The 18788-nt window shown below is 40.0% G+C and overlaps 2 protein-coding genes across 2 annotated transcripts in view; both read right to left on the bottom strand.

Moving 5' to 3' along the window:
- cers1 (ceramide synthase 1) overlaps positions 1 to 10730 on the bottom strand; it is a 27111-nt gene extending 16381 nt beyond the window's left edge. Inside the window, exon 1 of the mRNA XM_039810504.1 lies at positions 9523 to 10730. Within this exon, the coding sequence (XP_039666438.1) occupies positions 9523 to 9771 (249 nt within the window). The 5' untranslated portion in view covers positions 9772 to 10730. The remainder of the gene's footprint in view (positions 1 to 9522) is intronic.
- A 236-nt stretch (positions 10731 to 10966) lies between these two features.
- cope (COPI coat complex subunit epsilon) lies at positions 10967 to 17156 on the bottom strand. Its single transcript, XM_039812394.1, has 10 exons — positions 17014 to 17156; positions 16796 to 16858; positions 16523 to 16623; positions 15927 to 16079; positions 15145 to 15198; positions 14829 to 14910; positions 14219 to 14374; positions 12429 to 12497; positions 11691 to 11765; positions 10967 to 11303 (listed from the first exon to the last, which is right to left on the bottom strand). Exons 1-10 carry the CDS (start codon positions 17113 to 17115, stop codon positions 11250 to 11252), a joined length of 909 nt encoding a protein of 302 aa, XP_039668328.1. The 5' UTR covers positions 17116 to 17156; the 3' UTR covers positions 10967 to 11249.
- Between the last annotated feature and the right edge of the window lie 1632 nt (positions 17157 to 18788).

Genomic DNA, 18788 nt, shown 5'->3' on the forward strand with positions numbered 1-18788 from the left:
TACATTCACATGAAACCAAAAATTATAAAAGGTGTTTCTAATCATATTGAATACATGATATCTGAAATACATGACGCAGGCAACAACACTGCTGATACAAATCAACATAAGTTAAATCAGTAAATGTATCCTGCAAAAAAAAAGGCAAATTCTTGAACCCTTTTCCATGTATCCAGGTCTTATCACAAACATTCATTCACCACCCATGCCGTTTCATTTTGGCTCAAAGACGATACAGTTGTCCACTCCGCAGGGACAAAACATTAGTTTTAGTTTCACACCCTGTTACATTTACTCCACACACAACCGAAATAGCCTACATCAGTACAGACACACTGTGGCATTTACAGTTTTTTTCCATTTGCTTACAAACTAAAATTAAAACTTTCCCACATTTGGCAAAACCTTACACTCAAGGACCAAAACACTAGCCTAGATCTGCACAACTGTAAGCACACTGTCAGCTTCACACTTTTTGCAAAACATTACACACAGGGATTTGCAAAACACTAAACACACTTGTATGCATTTGACACAGAAATTTATTATGTCATTTCCTTGCAATTTCAAAGCAAAGGCTTTCAAATGAACACACCCATGAACCAGTTGGTTAAACACAGCCACCAGGTACGCAAACACACGATTGCTTAATTGTAGACACACCAATCAGGTTTAAGCACTATATAAAATGCAGCAGGTAAGTTCACCTGCCTTCAACCAAAATGGAAGGAGTCAGAAGAAGAAGACTGAGAGTGAGAGGGGGAATCCACAGAGGAGGAGAAGGAGGTAGAGGAAGAGGAAGAGGCCCAGCCAGAGGTAGAGGCCGAGGCAGAGGTAGAGGAAGAGGGAGAGGAAGACCTGAAGCCGGAGAATATGCTCAAAGAAGAAGAGGACCAAATTTATCAAATGAAAGTCGCGCAACACTAGTGGACCATGTTGTGAACCACGGATTGACACTGAGGGAGGCTGGACTAAGAGTTCAGCCAAATCTTAGTAGATATACAGCGGCATCTGTCATAAGGACATTTTGACAAGGAAACAGGTAAAAGAAAATCTGTCTACAGTTACAGTAATCAGCTGCTCATTGTATGCACCATATCAGGGTCGAGAACGACAAGGAGGAAGGGGGCCCATATTCACGCGAGGGTTTACGATCTCCGGCCCCAGTCTCAGGTACAACTCATTCGGGCCATGGAGGACGCCTGTGACCAAGTTGACGCCGCAGCTGTGCAAGGATGGATTCGACATTCAAGACGGTTGTCTTGCCAATGAGGATATATCACCTGTGATGTTGATGAAATTCTCTGGCTAGGTCCAGCTAGGCGAAGAGATAATGTCTAGTATTTTCTGTACTTTTTCAGATCATTTTTTTGTTTGTTGTTGTTTTTTCTGTGATTGTAACCTGTTCTGGATACCGTATTTTATATTTGTCTGTTGTTTGCGGAGCTAACAGTGTTATGCACACTACTGTAGTAGCATGAAAACTGGGACATGTTTTGTTGTTGATTTGGGTATATGGAGAGAAATAAATAATATTTTCCTCAGTCTGCAGCATTGGTCTAGTGTAGTGTTTGGGGAATTTATTGTAAATTTGCACTCTCTGTGTAGTTAATTTACAGTACTCTAATCACTGAGAAATAGAATTGCTAAAAGTGTTTTAGGTTAGCAACAGCAGTGTGTATCTGGTTCAACCATAATTAAGTTAAATGAAATGTGTGTGTTTCATATACCAAAATATGTTTTTTATAAATTAGTGTATAGTTTTTGCAAGAGCGTTTCATTTTGCAAAGGGTCTGAGGTGTTCTGCTAATAGGGTGTGTGGTTGTGCTAATTGGGTGTAGTGTTTTGAAAAAGACGGTCCCTGTTTTCAAAATTGTGCTTAAGCAATTGAAAAAAAACTGTAAGTAGCACACAGTGAGCTCTTTATTGGATGATTCTTTCCATTTTGCTGTGAGCAGGGAATAGGGCTTGTGATGTTTGGTCATATGTTTTTTTATTTGTGTCTAATGACTTTCATACTGAAGAGTGTATCATTATTATAATGCTGTCTCTATCTTTGTCTCTGCCATTGTGTATGTTCCAATACTGCAGAAAGAACAACATTATGTGAATTGATGTGTTATTTATGTGAATATGCGATACAATTTAAAATCCTCATATTATTACTGGGCTAGTTAACAAAGACAGAAAGAGAGTGGAAAAACACCCCAACATAAAAGGTTCAGTCTCAGTGAAGTGTTAAGATATTCACTCAAGCTGCTCCCTGTCCAGACTGACAGCTAGAAGACATATGGTTGTCATTCATAATGCACTAGCCATGAAATTGGCAACACAGAGAGAATGTGTGTGTACGAGTATAAATGCATGTGTGTGTGTGTGTGTGTGTGTGTGTGTGTGTGTGTGTGTGTGTGTGTGTGTGTGTGTCTTTAACAGGCCAATCTATGTATGCATCAACAGTCCGATGGTTCATGAGCTCACCATAATCATCCGCCCACAGACGCTATCTTAAAACACACATTCATAGACAGACAGCAATGTTAACGAGAGACGAAAAACTATTTAATGACTTATCTTGTTTGTTTTTTTTTTTACACACACACACACAAAAAAACACACACACACACACACACACACACACACACACCACACACACACACACACACACACACACACACACACACACACACGGCCTAAGAGTGCATGAAGACGACCACAAAATTTCCTCCGACCACTGCACTCTCACACTGTTATAGAGTGGCCTTGTTAGAGGACAGACAGCTGCTAAGTGTGAGGCCTACAGTGTGTTCTTGTCTAATGACAGCCTGTCCACTGTGTCTACAGGGAGGCAAGTAAGGGAGACAGAAAGCAAGAGGAAGAGAAAAAAAAAAGGTTGAGAGGCTGACCACAGCTGCTCTGTAGCGATCAAGGCCTCACAGCGCATTCCAGTTGACCAGAGGAGAGTCAAGACTGTCACAGTCAGCAAACAGAGCTGAGTTATGATCCTGCTTTGTAACTGGTGGTACATATGGCTGCTTTGGCCGTGATTCACCATGTTAAAGAGTATACAGGCCATCCCGCTGTTTCTACAGTCAGTTATATCATCAATACATCTGGTTTTTATACAACAACTCCAGGATTGTACTGAATTATGGTCTATGAAAGAGTCTTCTACAAAATACTGCATTAAATATGGAATACATCAAATATGGAGAAACACACCTGAAGGATGCACTCTCTTCTGTTCACCTGATGGAGAGCATAAGAGTAGGGATGCAACGAATGCTTGTTTTTATTATCGATTAAACTGCAAGTTTTTTTTTACGATTTATTGATTAAGTCTATAAAACGACAAATGGCAGAGAAGAAATGTCCGTTGCAACTTCACAGAGCCTAATGTGACGTCTTCAAATATCTTGTAATGTTCAACCAACAGTCCAAAATCCAAAGATATTCAATTTAAAATTATGTAAAACAAGAGAAAAGCAGAACAATCCTCACACTTTAAAATTAAACCAAAGAATGTTTTATGTTGCATTTTTTTGTTTTTCTTGTGATTAACTAATTGTTTAATCAACTAACTGTTGTGAGCTCTACATAAGAGTCTACATATGTGTTCATTAGCAGAGGGATAGGAGGTTTGTGGGAACACGTTTAAGAGTTCTTTAATTTGGGCGCCTGGCCAGCTCACCTGGTAGAGCACGCGGCCATGTACAGAGGCTCAGTCCTCGACTAGCAGCCACGGGTTCAGTTCCGACCTGCAGCCCTTTGCTGCATGTCATTTCCCCTCTCTCTCTCCCCTCTCTGTCTAAGCCGTCCGTCACAAATAAAGGCCTAAAATGCCCCAAAAAAATATGTTATCTTAAGAGTTCTTCAATTTACCAAACTTTAAAATAGTTAATACATAATTCAAATCTTTTAAAGGTCCCATGACATGGTGCTCTTTGGATGCTTTTATATAGACCTTAGTGGTCCCCTAATACTGTATCTGAAGTCTCTTTCCCGAAATTCAGCCTTGGTGCAGAATTACAGCCACTAGAGCCAGTCCCACAATGAGCTTTCCTTAGTATGTGCCATTTCTGTGTCTGTAGCTATTGAGGAGGAGAGAGGATGGGGGGCAAGGTGGAGGGTGGGGGTGTGGCCTTGACCAACTGCCACTTTGCTTGTTTGAAAGCCATGATGTCTCTCTCTCATGGGTGGGCCAAATTCTCTGGGCGGGCAAAGCAGAGAAAGGGGAGGTAACCTTGCTTGTTATGACCTCATAACAAGCAGATTCCAAAACTGCTCATCTGAGCTTTCATTTTCTCAAAGGCAGAGCAGGATACCCAGGGCTCGGTTTACACCTATCACCATTTCTAGCCACTGGGGGACCATAGACAGGCTGGGGGAACTCATATTAATGTTAAAAAACCTCATAAAAGTGAAATTTTCATGCCATGGGACCTTTAACAAATAATATTTGCTGATAATGCAAATGGCTGGCAAAAATAGTTTGTATAAAGGGACCAAAAGGTTCAAAAAGGCAGTGATATGGAAACCTGCTCCTAACCTCGACAAGCAAGACACCAAATACGTCAGTAGGAAATTTGAACTGGACAGCTTGATGCTGAGTGCATTACAGGTTGGAACAATCCTGCAGAAGGCCAACCCTACAAGTGCACAAAGCCATCAGACATTCAACTTTTTGCAGACACACAAGGTTTGGAACATACTGTAGCACTGAAATTAGGCATAATCAAAAACATACACAAATATGATGGATAATTAGACTTATATAACACAGCTATCACAGTGACAAATTGTGATTTATTGAAGCACAACCTGTGTGTGGGAAACAAAGGGTCTGACAGTTTTATGAAGCCATAAGTGCTCTCTGTACTTATGATGTATGACACACTGAAGCACACAGAGCAGAACAATAGATCACGTGTCAAGTGATGGCGAAAGTGCTGCTCGCCTAAACGCTATGTGGTGATAAATTAGACAGCTGAAAGGAGAGGAGAGGAAGACGTAACTAATAATAACCAAACTTCCAAGCAATTGCTTGCAATCAGTGTCAAAATGACAAGCAAGTTTCACCTGAGTGGGCACTTTTCGCTGAATGCAAAGCATTTCCCCTTTACCACAAATTCAGTAGGTTTCTCTCTGCGGCTCTAATGCAGAACGATGAGCAGTGGCTCAGTGGAAGGTGATCTTGGATTTGTAGTCGGGAGACCATGTCAAACCTCAGGCTGCTTTCACATTGAAAACAGCAGCATGCTACTCGGCTCTATGAAGGGAGATAAGCTCTGCAACAAGACTGTAGCTGGCAAGCATACTGCTACTCTCCCCTTTGAGTGACTGCTTCAGAGTGCAAGTGTGAGTGTGAGTGAGTGTGTGTGTGGCCATGGGAGGCATTTATGAGAGTGGTTATAAACTGCTGCAGCTAGGAGGGCTTGACCACTGTCTGCCTTGAGCCTTTCCCAATTTAAGTCTTTTCACCCACGGCATGTAAACATAGATGTGTGTGTGTGTGTGTGTGTGTGTGTGTGTGTGTGTGTGTGTGTGTGTGTGTGTGTGTGTGTGTGTGTGTGTGTGTGAGTGAGTGAGTGAGAGGGTATGAATATACTTTATACACAAAGTAGTGATGTGGATTGTAGTTATATCTGCGGATCAGGCCAGTCGGGTCATAAAAATTACTCATTAAGTAACAGAGAGCAAAGCTGCAGCAGACAAGTGCGTCCCCATTAACAGAGACGCCGTACGGTCAAGTTTGTAACTAAAGTTTTTAGTTTTGCTACTTATATGTCCCACGATATTATTTTTAGTTTTGCTACTTATATGTCCCACAATATTAGCTGAGCTGACATTACTGCATGCATGGAAACATTTACAATTACTGAAAGCAGCCTTTATAGTCCCTAAAGTCAATCGTTAAAGAAAACCCTTATACACCAATACAATAAATCATTTTAAAAGAAACATAGCCTACAAGGACTGGTGGAGGGGCAGTGAAATGTCCATGGAGGTCTCTAAATCGGAGAAAATGGCTAAGTGGGTGGAGGGTGGATGATTTTCAGCATACTCCGCTCATCTGACAGATGAGCAGAATGCAGCATATGACAAAACAATGGACAGCTGATGCAGCTGTGCCGCACATCCCATTTAATTGACGTTGCCTTAAAATGACGGCTCAGAGGCATGGATGTCTAAATTTGATCTCTTTTTCAGATTTCTCCTCTCTTCACTATTTTCTCACCACCTTCTCCACTTTGCATTAATATAGCAGGAAGTTGCACGTGCATGCTGACATGCACACACAAAAATATCTGAAACCTCACACAGACACTTAAACACAAACACACAAGCATATAAATGCAATGCACAACTCATAGACCACCATATGAACAACTATTTAATCATGCAAGCAAACAGAGACATAAACCTTTACACGACAAATGTGTGCAGAGTGAAGCTGAAAAAACAAAGAGGAAGGAGTATAGCTATTTTCACACGACATGTCACATGCCATTTAGAAGATAACAAGGAACATTTTCTTTAGAAGTCAGGTCATATAAGCAGAGTGAAGCATTTCACCATCCATTTCCCTAAAATGAATGCAAAGCTTTTCAAAGCCTAACTTAAAGGAAACAATATAAAATGCCAGTTTCAGTATTGCTAATGGATGAGTCAGGAGATTATGCAGATTATTTTTATGTAACAGTAGAGCTCAAGTAGTTTATCAACAAGTTGTGTTTAATTTAACCTGAAAATGTGGCGCTCTGGCTCATACACTCAAGCATCAAACCAAAAGTGAAACATGATGGAAACCACTCACTAAAGCAAACAGTGCTGTGTGCACGGGGGCCATCCCCATTCCCAACACACTCGCCTTAGCTCACCCAACAGCATGCTCACAGACATGTGAAAAGATGGTACCATGTGGAACCTGGTTTCCTTGGTAGGTTAACATAAACACAGAACGGTTGACACATACAAAAGACTCAGTACAGAAGTTGATCCATCCCACCTCGGCGTTTGCAATCTTGACCTTATTTCCCAGCTTTAGAACAGCCAAGTTCATGGACCAAGTTCAGCCACCATAAAAGCAAGCGTCCATCCACAGTCTTATGTCTAGCAGTGTGCTTGAGGATATCCTTGATTGAATTGATCAGCTGTGAAAATAAATCTTCTCAATGCAGAAGATTGAATATCTCATTCTCAGTAAGAGGGTTCGACCAGAAGGCATTAGTCTCACACTTTTATGGGTTACACATTGTAACAAGATGTGACTGCTGTCCTTGTGGTACTACTGACTGAGTGCATTGACCTGAGCATACAAAATCAAGTATCATCATCACTCTGCTGCTTTCACAATTGGAATCTCACTGTACAGTGAAAAACTCAGAGTAAATGGATATTTTAAGTGGGTCAACCTTCATTTGTCAACCATGACTGGGAGTACTGTAAGTAACAAAACAGGAAACTAATTATTTTCATCTATCAGCTCTTGTGGCAGATGTGTTCTGAAATTCAATGGCAAGGTAACTAAGGTAACACAGACACATTGCCTTTACTACGCGGACCGATCATGCTTACTGCTGTGCGTAGTCTGCCCCCCCTAAAGGCACATTCTGAGCCATGAAAAACCCTGATATTGATGCCTATGTCATTTCTTTAGCAAAACATTATTTGAGGTCCAAAAAGTGTTTTCATAGTATGTCAGAAGAACCAACATGCACTCCTCACATCAGATTACACAGGGCTTTGTCCACTGATGTGTAAATGTCCATAAGGTTTCATGAGCTCTGAACCTAATTAAGTATGTGTGCTCAGGATTGTCTGTGCTGTCATCTATTCTGCTTATTGTGCACACATTAGAGCCCATAGCTGCTATTGTGTACTTCAACAAAAAAAAAAACACAATTCAAGCATTACAGACAAGGTAATAAATGTGTTTACTTAATGTCAAACTAAACAAGTAAGAAAACAGCCTGTATAGTTAAAATCAGTGCAATTAGCTGAGCTCACATACAACCTCAAATAATGTAGTTGTACGCTTCTGACAACCCACCCCAGCTTTTGTGATGTATAACAGCAATATTCATATTGCATTAGCTCAGCACGACTGACCTTACACTGAATCCATCATCTTCATCCCTAATGTAAGCTCGGCAAAGGTGGTGTTACACATGCACTAAATAACCAAGGTATCACTGACCGATTCTTAATTCTCCCAACATAAAAGAATCTCACCTTATCATTCACAGACCACCCTTAAATGGGGTTTTTCCATAGGACACACACACACACACACACACACACACACACACACACACACACACACACACACACACACACACACACACACACACACACACACACACACACACACACACACACACACACACACGCACACACAACACACACACACACACAAAAAAAAAAAAAACCCTTGTTCTTTGCATTCTCAGGCCACATCTGGCTTCACACATGGGGCCCTGAGCTACAGTATACTGCTGTAGTATCATCGTTGTAGCATCTACTACGTGTAGACTCTCCACCCCCACCCACAAGCATAGCACAATAACGAGCCACATCCTGGCTATCTGACAAGAAGGGCCCCTCCCTGGCAGCACCAAGAGGGTGGAGGTACTCAGGACTGGGGGAGGGAATATAGGAGACCCGGGCATAGGGCCAGTCTGCACAGCTTAAGCATCTGGCTTCTGAGTGGCATACTGTGGTAAGAAATACATCACATCATGTTGTGATGCTGCTTTTGGAAACATTTGCACATCATCAGGTACATACGAGCGTAGATATAAAACAACTGTTTTATCTCATTAACATAATGTAGATGCAATAATTCAAATTTGTTATCTTGTCATTCCATTTAAACCGAGATTTGCCATTTCTTCATGTAGCATCACTTGGTGTATTTGGACATTGTGGGCAATGTTGCAAATCAATGAGCATGACAATGAGTGATGGCAGTTTAATTTGTATATGATTTTTGTATCAATGTGAAGAAACACTTTGAATGGTTAGGTAATGGATTAGCCAGAATACACATCTTGCTTTTTGGTTATTATATTCTTAACCGTTTAATACATTTTCTAGAAAATTTATTATTTTAGGGTATTGATACTGTGATAGAAAATTACAAAACTTGATTTTATCCACATTCCCCACCCCTAATTTCAGCGTAGTGTGTGTGTGTGTAAAATAGAGAAAGAGAGAGAGGGGGAGCTCAAAAGTATAGATAAGGGTGATAGCATGTCTAACATGCACACATTCTGTTCCTCCTGACTTGCTTCTTTATCATAGCCTACTCACCCTCTACTGCTGCCTCACATTCAGTCTGCCCAGCGCATGTGCCTTCAGTCACAACGCCTGAGAGATGGAACACAGAGGCCACACTTCTGCAGTGGGGCTCTAATTAGAGGTATATAAGCTACTAAACCCATTAATTAAGGGTGTCAGTAAATGAACCTTGGGGAGCTGGGAGGATCGGATCAGTGTGTGTTATGATAGTGTGTCACCCACCTGAAACAGACTTTCTGTCAGTCCCCGCCTGACCTGCGTCCACAAAAAGGCGCAAAAGAAGAACAGGGTGATCTCGGTCAAGGTTATGTTTGCATTATCCAGGAGAGTCCGTTTAGAGAGCTCCAAACCGCAAGGACTACAGTCTCTCCATGCGCCCAGCATTACGGTGGAGGCTCTGGTGATGAGGTCCAAGTATCCCGGCATGGGCTCCACTTCCACGGGTCCGGCGTCCCCGGTATGACCGCTCATTGTGGTGCGGCGCAGGAAGAACAAAAACGTGGAAACCGGGAGGGGAAAATTGAAGGACAGAGGGAGTGCAGGGAGCAATACTGTCCAGACTGTGTGTCTAATCCGTGAACCAGCTTGCTAGCTCACCTAAAAACGCTAAAACAAGCTTATCTAAACAGCTTACCCTCTTCAGTAGCTTAATTCTTTGTTTTCCAATTTAAGACATGGGCCCATTATTGGCGACCAGGACAGTTTTATGAATAATAGCAGGGCCTACCTGGTCTGACCAGAAACACCGGCTATAATGCTGTATTTAATAGTCACACAAGCCAATTATCAATTGAGTTTTTGACAATTAATGTGAGCCATTAGAGCCTGTCTGGTGGAGGTTTATCCTGATCATCATTCCGCTACGCACACAGGCTCATCAGCGCGTCCTGGTTGGCCGCCTAGCTAAGTTATATCAAACGCACACAATAGCGAATGGACCAGCATTGGCTGCAGTTTCCAAGCTAATCTAGCCGAAGAAATAAATTGCCCTAAAACGTGATGGAGTTCACACACATGAACGATTTCAGCTTGCGATCTGACTTGGCCTTTCCAGCGCCAATCCCTGCCAGCACATGGGATGATTGCGCCGCTACACTGTAGCGTCTAATCCTTCCGTTATTCGCTTTATGTATCGTTAACGCCTCTGTACCGCTTCATGAGTGAGAAAAGCAGATTCCTCACCGGCACACAGAGCCAAGTTATTCCAGCGAAGGGGGAAAAGGATAGATAAGTATATTATCCTATTAAGAGGCTGCCGTCGCTTCTTCTTCTTCTTCTTCTCCTCCTCCGCTGCTGCTGCCGCCGCTCTGGCCTGGTCAACGTGCCCGTGGCTGCGTTGTGACAAGCCGCCCTTCGTTTTCAATGGGTATCAACTGGTAGACTGAAAAGAGTACAGCGTACGTTTATGCGAAATGAAGAAAAAAAAAACGAGGGGCGTGACGTAATTAGTGGCCGGCCGCTATCTTCGTTTTGAACCCTCTGCTTGAGGATTAAAAAGGATGACTTAAAGAGACAGTGCAGACAAATGCTGCATACAAGACTAGATGCAACACACTTACATCACCCACAAAAAATGTGAAAGAAATCACCAATAAACACTTTAATTGAATTGGCTTAATGTCATGGTGTTTGCATGCACACACAAAACCACACTTCAAACACAACACAGGTTTTAAACATTTATTATAATTTCAAAGGAATGCTTACATTACAACAGATGATTTGATTGATTGATGTGATGATTTCCGTAAGAGAAAGTCTAATTAATAAAGAATGGACATGTTTCATCTGTGACATCTGGTCGGGTTTAAATATTACAGCCAAAAGTGACATTTTTTTTATGACAAGTAGAAATATCAAAACAAATACAGTTATGCAGGTTAGACTTGCTAACTTTATGGGGTTATACTAAAGTCTATTGTTGAGGTGTCTCAGTAAAAGCAGGTGTCTTATGCAGTAGCGATGGGAGCATACTGCATCACTAGTCTGTCAAACTCATTCTCCTGCAGGGAAACAAAGAACAGAGAAAACAGTTAAAACACCAGGAAAAACATCTGACCAGCTGTGCATCGCATGGTTTGTTTTGGTAATGGTATAATCCAGTTTTAGTATGTTTACGTACATCTGCACTCCTGTGTAATTAAAACACACTGTGTGACATAGGCTAAAGATTCAGAGTTTAATGCACACATTGACTTTGCTCCAAGGACTCCTGCTGCCCAACATTTAAAACAACCAAGCCAGGTAATTCAATAATAACGGAGTAAAGGTTATGAAGGCTTATCAACAACTGAGTGCAACTTGTGAACCTAAATAGCCCTGGCCAAAGGTCAGAGGCCTCCCTCAGAATAAAATGCATTGAATAACAAATATAGACACAATCAAGTTACCTTGGCTAAGTAGTCTTTGAGAAATGGGTGGGCTCTGTGCGCATCTTTCAGCTGAGAGAGGTACCGATTGGTTACCTGAGGGCAGACAAACAGAAGTTGCAAAAGTTATAGCCAAAAAATTATAATTTCAGGGACTTTAAAACTGAAGAGAGATTGAGCAAGACAATTAACAATATGTCAACATTTATCATTAGTCAGGAAGCCATATAGCCTAAAAAAAGTCAATTCAAAAGTTACTCTCTACTACCACACCTGAGGATTAGATGTGTTGTCTACATGATTCCAGTTAACCTTGAGTGAGATGTGCTAATTAGTGGTTATCACAGTTGGACACCTTTTAATCATGGCTTGAAGTCAATGCACAGCATTCTATCACATTACTATCAAGTCTATCAAACATTGAGATAGATAATTGAGTCTTTATCTTATGAACTTGATTTTAAGTTGAGTTCCAGGGTACGTACTACTCACTCAGCACTAAACCAGTGGAAATACTTAGATGACATTTTTCATGATAGAGGACAAACGCAATCAAGAAATTGCTTGGTTCAATGTTTTTGCCAGCTTCAATCAAAGCAAATACAAAATTGCTGAGAAGAGCATATTGCACTCTTAGCGTAGAGCGTTATTGGACAAAGAGATTTCGAGTCCTCTTTGACTGAAGACGTAGGTTTGTCTAAACTGTTGAAGAGTGTTGAAGAGTTTCCCTCGTTAACGGCATTGGGTCCAAAGTCTTACCTCTGGAGCTTTGCCCATGTGCTGAGTTAGCACTATGAGGTTGATCAACGTCTCAGGGTGGCTGCTGTCCTAAAATGGGGAAGAGAGAAATACATAGATGGACAGAAAGTGAGAAACTTATTCCTCACAAAGCAAACAGGACAACAATGGAAACAAAAACATGGAGTCAAGACAGTGAAAGAAAATAGTACCTTCTGTTTAGCAAGTTTCATGTCATTTACTGAGATGACTTTAATTTCCTTTATCACAAGTACAGCAGACAACAAGTTGGTGCAGGTTGCTGTGCAGTATTTCAGTTCAATGTTAACATCTGCCATTAATTGAATTATGCTCCAAATGTTCATATTTCTACATACACATCTGTGTGAAACACTATACATTCTGCTTATCTTTTCATTTTTATTTATTCCACTTGCTAGGCAGAATGTGTGCATTGATGTAAAGTCACATAATACTCTTGTGTATGTTCTGGATGTTTAGTGAAAAAGAACATCAATTAATAACCATCACTTTGTAATAAGTTAACCAATGAAAGAAAAAAAAAAAAGTGAAAATAGAAGCTCAGCAAAGCTGGACATTTGTGAAAAACTTCACTCACACTAGAGTCTGACTGAGGTCTGGTTTTAACAGTCAACACAACTGAGCTTGTACAACTTTAAAAACAAACCTGACATCCATTTGGACACTAAGTTGCAATATTTGTAAAAGGTGAGATAGAGCATCGTATATTTAATATTCATATGGTATAGAAAAAAATGAAAATGTACAAACCTTAAAAGCAAAACTACTGCAAAGTGAATATTTTGTTGCCAACTCATTATGGATAACATACAATAACTGTAGCCTAGAAAGAGTTTGTGGTGCCATCTGCTGTTACAATGTGAACAGTAGAAAATGTTTAAATTGTTGTGAGAAGCATCCACAGAAAACGTTTGGCTTATTTCTGAGACTTGTGATATTAGAGCTTAAGTCTATTAGAATAAATAGCCTCATTACTTAGTTAAAAATGTTTTGTGACAAATTGGTATGCTATTGTGTGTCTATAAAACACATATTGAATCATATTGAATATCATGATTTTCCCGTTTTATTTTTTATTATTTTCAGTTGTGAACGTTGTGATTTATTTTAATCTTAGCTTACTCTAAAATCATTTTGAATGCATCCTGTAATGGGTTTAACCCTGGATGCATATTACACCTCCAGCACAACTCCCCTGTATAAGCAGGCATTCATTAGGGATTTAAAGGAACACGCCGACTTAACAGGCTTGCTGCGAGCATATCACTCCGCCCAAGTACTATATTCTTCCGCCTGAGAATATAGTTCCCGGTTAGAAGATGGCTGTGTCTCATGTTATGTTGTTTTTTGTACACGCTGTGACGCTACAAATCACAACATGTAAACAGGAACATGTTGCCGTTATTTTGTCACTTATTCGGAGCAGTAGGATTACTGGAACCATTCACCTGCCTGTTCTGTTATGGGCTGCTGCCGCTGGAGCCGTCAGACAGCTTTACAGCACGCACGGAGATGAGAAGGGTATGTATGGACCTGTCTAACTCTGGGGGTTACAGTGAATAAGTTAAATTCCCAATAAGTCGGCGTGTTCCTTTAATTATGAAGGCTATGAATCTAATACGAGCCTCAGAAACAAGCTACCAAAAGCTTCAGCAGAATTAACTGTGCATGAAAGTACTCCAAAGTGCATTTAGTATGTCAGAAAATGTGTGATGAAGAGACAAAACAAGAGGGATACAAACTAAAAACACAAACTATTGTCATCTAACCTTGTCAAGTGCCTCCTGCAGCACTCCCTCAGCCTCCTCCCACTTGTTCTGAGCCATGTAACAGGCCGCCTGCCCGTTGAGGAGCAGCAGTGTAGATGAGTACTTGTCCGACATCTCCTGGAAAATGTAGTAGGCATCCTGCAGCTTCTCTCCACCCTGGAACAACGAGCAGAATGCAAGAAAATGTAGGCAAGAAGAAATCGGAGTGTTCAGCGGTGATAATGCTGAAAAGTCAATGATAAGTGAACAACACCTGCTGTTATTTTTTTTTTTTTTTTTTTTTTTTTAAATGGTGTCAAGGGTGTTCACTGCTCCTGAAGAGTTGGAAGAATGCAAATGTACAAATTAAATGGAACACAGTCCTTCTTAGACCTGGTGAGATTAGCTTTATACTGCACCAAGAAATGCTACATACTTCTACCCCACATACAAAATATACATATACCACCTGCCTGCTCAATTTTTAAAACCTGATTGCAGCGTCAGTCAATCACAATACCACTTGGATGTTGATAATGGCATGATTAGGAGTTTACTTCCTTTATTTACTTGTAAATTGAATATGTGTATCTTGGTGATGTCAAACAAATGTAACTGAATGTCTCCTCACCACCGCAATATTAACCCAGGCTGTGGCCAGCTGGGTTAGAGTAGCATCCTCATCCTGCTCCTGCATCTTCTTCAGCTCTTTCCTGTCAATGAGAAGAATATCAGGTCATAGTTATTAGAGGAATACAGTCCCATTTCAAAGAGACAGTATATATTTTTGTGTATGCAGTCTATTAGTTGTTATTTAGTAAGTCCAGCCTTGTCAAATTACATTAAACAAATTCAAAAAAGCTCCTGGATGTTTTCCATGAGACAATAAACAAATCTAACCTTACAAATCAATGCAAATCATCCACTGTTTATACGTTTTGCCATACCTTGCCAGGTCAACACGATCCAGACTCAGCATCACCTGAATGGTCATGGCCATGCTGAATAATAAACAAATGTTCAGGTCAGTTTAGTCATGAAAGCAACCTTATAAACCCAGTGACCAACCAGAGAGTATTGTAGAGCAGATGTGAGCCGATTTTAGAGTATAATGACTTCAGAATGCAAAGTTTGTTAATCTCTCTCTCTTACACACATGCCAATATATCAGCCTTTTTATTATTTCGGTAAATTTAATTGCAAAGTGAGTCAAGAAGCAAGTTACCTTTTTGAGAAAAATCCATACTTCTTTCTCAATAAACATACAAAAATGATTTGACATGACATCTTAATTAACCTTTTTTATGGATTAACATTAAAGCTAAAGGGTGTAATGTCGATTTATATATTATTGTGCTAATTATTTTCTATTATTTGTATACCAAAATGGGGTGAGTAACAAAACCTGGTGCAATTTCGGGAGACACCCTTCATTTCATTTCTTTTGTCATAACGGGCCTATTTAGTTGAGATGACGATGCAGTCGAAGTTGATCATTTTAGTAATTCTGTTCTGTTCACATTAGGTGGGTGGTTTATGACAGCTCAAAGCAAGGACTAAACTAATTCCTTCATCTTTTTTTTAGTTGCAATGGAAGTACTGTGTGGAAAGTAACAGATTTTATTTTCTCTGCAGATATATTTACAGATATATTTACTAGAAATTAGTTTTTAACATGAACAAAATCTTTCTGAGACTTTTTAAAAGTAAAATCTTGATCCCTTCTTACCACTCAAGGCTTTCTCCTTGGTGCAGAGTCCTGAGAGCAGCATCAGTGTTCATCTCATGGTAGTAGATGGAGGCAGCCATGAGGAGGAAGGTGGTGTTGGAAGCATCCACGCTCTTTGCCATCTTCTGGTCTAGATCAGCAACAATAGCATCCCTGTGAGAGAAAAAAATAGCAACAGGGGCATTGTTTAGACAATGAGAACTTTAAACTCAAGAGAATCCTTGAATCACAATCAGGCACTAAAGTAGAAGGTGTTGTTTAGTAATCTTAACACACACTTTCATTTAGACTTTTAAAAGATTGAGGCTGGGTGATTTATTGAATATATTTTGGATACTTAAGTATATTCTTTATTTCTGTTGAGCATACTAAAGTATATAATTAAATATAATTATAATAAATGAAGTGGTAAAGTCTCTGTTACGAAGACACAGTTTCTGGAGTGTGACTGCATATCTGCCTGTAGTACTTGGTACTAAGTCTAATTGAAAGCTTCCTCAGCTAAAAGTGTTCAGATGTTAATGAATGTATTGAGTAACTGTCTACACAGCTATGGCCCTTCCATGGCGACCTGAAAGTCAAATGCAAGCTCTTACCTTTTGCTATCACTGGACAGATACTCAGCCAACATCTTGACAGCCTGAAGCTCTGGTGGAGAGTTGCCCTTGATGTCATCCAGGACCACAGCATACTTTCTCTGCAATAACACAAAGCACAACAGGTGTGGGTGAGCAGGGTTTTAATCTGCCAAATAACAGTGATAGCGATGAATATAAAGTAGCTATCAGCTAATGACAAGAAACTGAGCTCGGTGTGATACATAACGTTTCTACTTGAGAAAATGACACTTATGGTAAAACAAGCTTTACCTGGGCAATGTATGCTCTGTACAAAAACATGTCCCTTTCAGTCTCCTTCTCCGGTGCTGATGGCTTTAAAGAAAAGAAACTGTATGTTATAGACAAACATTCGCTAACGTGAGCACTGATGCCCGAAAACGCCATTGACTGCAGTTAGGCAGATAGGTAAATAATGGCCGAAACAGTTCATTTTAAAACGTTCAACTGATGCCAGGTTAGATACTTACCTTCACCTTCTGAGCCTCGTTAATACACTGTTGATAACTACCAATATAATAGGCATTTTTTACATCGAAGAGTTCATCAACATCGCCCTGCTGCGCCGCCATCTTTGATTACAGAACGTCCTGACACGTAGCAAAAATACGTCACCTTCCTGCTTTTTACTGAGGATTGTGGGAAGTTGAGTTAAAAAACAAACGCACAGGTGGATGGTATAGACCAGTCTATGGTATAGACTTGCAGTTAGAAATAATTATGGGGTAAATTTATGTTGTTTTGCCCTTAAAAAAAGACAATATCTTCAAGTAGGTACAATTACCCAACTGTGTATCCATTTAAAAAAAATAAAAATACATTTATAAATGTACAGCAATTAATTTAGGCCCTTGCGTGACTACTTAAAACGATGGTGAATGGTGAACTGGGCTAGTTGGATTACTTGAGTAATACATGAAAAAATACAGTAATCTGACCCAACTGTGATGCCCAAAGGGTAGGCAGCTAGCTAATCAGTTTCAAAGGCATGAGTGCTAGTATATCTTATTTACAGACAAATTGTGGCATAATTAGAGCAAAATTAATAAGTCAATAAATCAGTTAGTCTATTGAAAGATAATTAATCTGCTTTACTTGATTAATCACAGTCACTTTTCAAGAAAAAAATCCAGCTTTTTTTCTTATTGTCCAATAAACTGAATCTTTTTTAGATTTATACTTTTGGTCAGACAAAACAAGCAATTTGAAGACATCACCTTGGGCTCTGGGGAATTGTAATCAGTATTTGTCGCAATTGTATGACATTTTTAAGACCAAACGATATTGATCAATCAAGAAAGAAATCGGCATATTAATCGATAATGAAAATAATTGTTTGTTGCAGCCCTAAACATATACCACCCATTAAAAATGGCATATTACAAGATAAAGTATCATTGTAGAATAGAGCAATTCTTAAAAGATGAACATTATTTCACGTTGTTTATGTATGTAGCCTAACTATATTTTACATGTTTTATTAAGGCAGGCAGGCTGATGGCACATTTCACCTCTCCTACCAATGAGTCTTTCCATATTGTTATCCCCCACATTATACCACTAGAGGGCGCGCCAGATTAATTTCACCACTGCAGGTGTCCTATATTACTATGACGGAGATTTGCAGCAACACAATACTTACAGTACAATATATAAATATTGATAGGCTTAGTTTATAGGGTAGGCTAGTATAAATAATACTTGCTTTAATAACACTAAGGTATGACCTGCGGCTTCTGGCAATTTAGGCCCAAAACTCGCAGTAATTAGGCTTTGGTTACCTCAGTGTTAGAATAACAATGCAAGAATGCTATTTTGACCTCGGGAATTCCTGTTTCCTCATTACACAGATGACAAACTTCCTATCCTAAAAACATCCGCTGACACAAAAGTGTGTGTGTGTGTGTGTGTGTGTTGTGTTGTGTTGTGTTGTGTGTGTGTGTGTTTTCATTAGCCTACTAATTAATGTTATGAAACTATGAAATGTACAATTTTGTAAGAAAATTTCGATGTAACTACAGTTTGTTTCATGAATGTGTAGCCTAACTAACTAAACAAGCCAGTATATCATTTAGTCCATGACAGAAAAACTGCTACCCAGAGTTCCTGCTTATTGTTCCCTTAACACCATTTCCTCTGAGAACTTTTCAGCCTTGGGAATGGGGGGACTGGACAAGGATAATTACTGGAAACCGTAATGGGGGCAGGGGGTGTTCTGGCTGTAAATGGCCCTTTCTTTCTGCCT

Source organism: Perca fluviatilis, chromosome 9, assembly GCF_010015445.1.
Source record: "Perca fluviatilis chromosome 9, GENO_Pfluv_1.0, whole genome shotgun sequence".
NCBI lineage: Eukaryota > Metazoa > Chordata > Actinopteri > Perciformes > Percidae > Perca > Perca fluviatilis.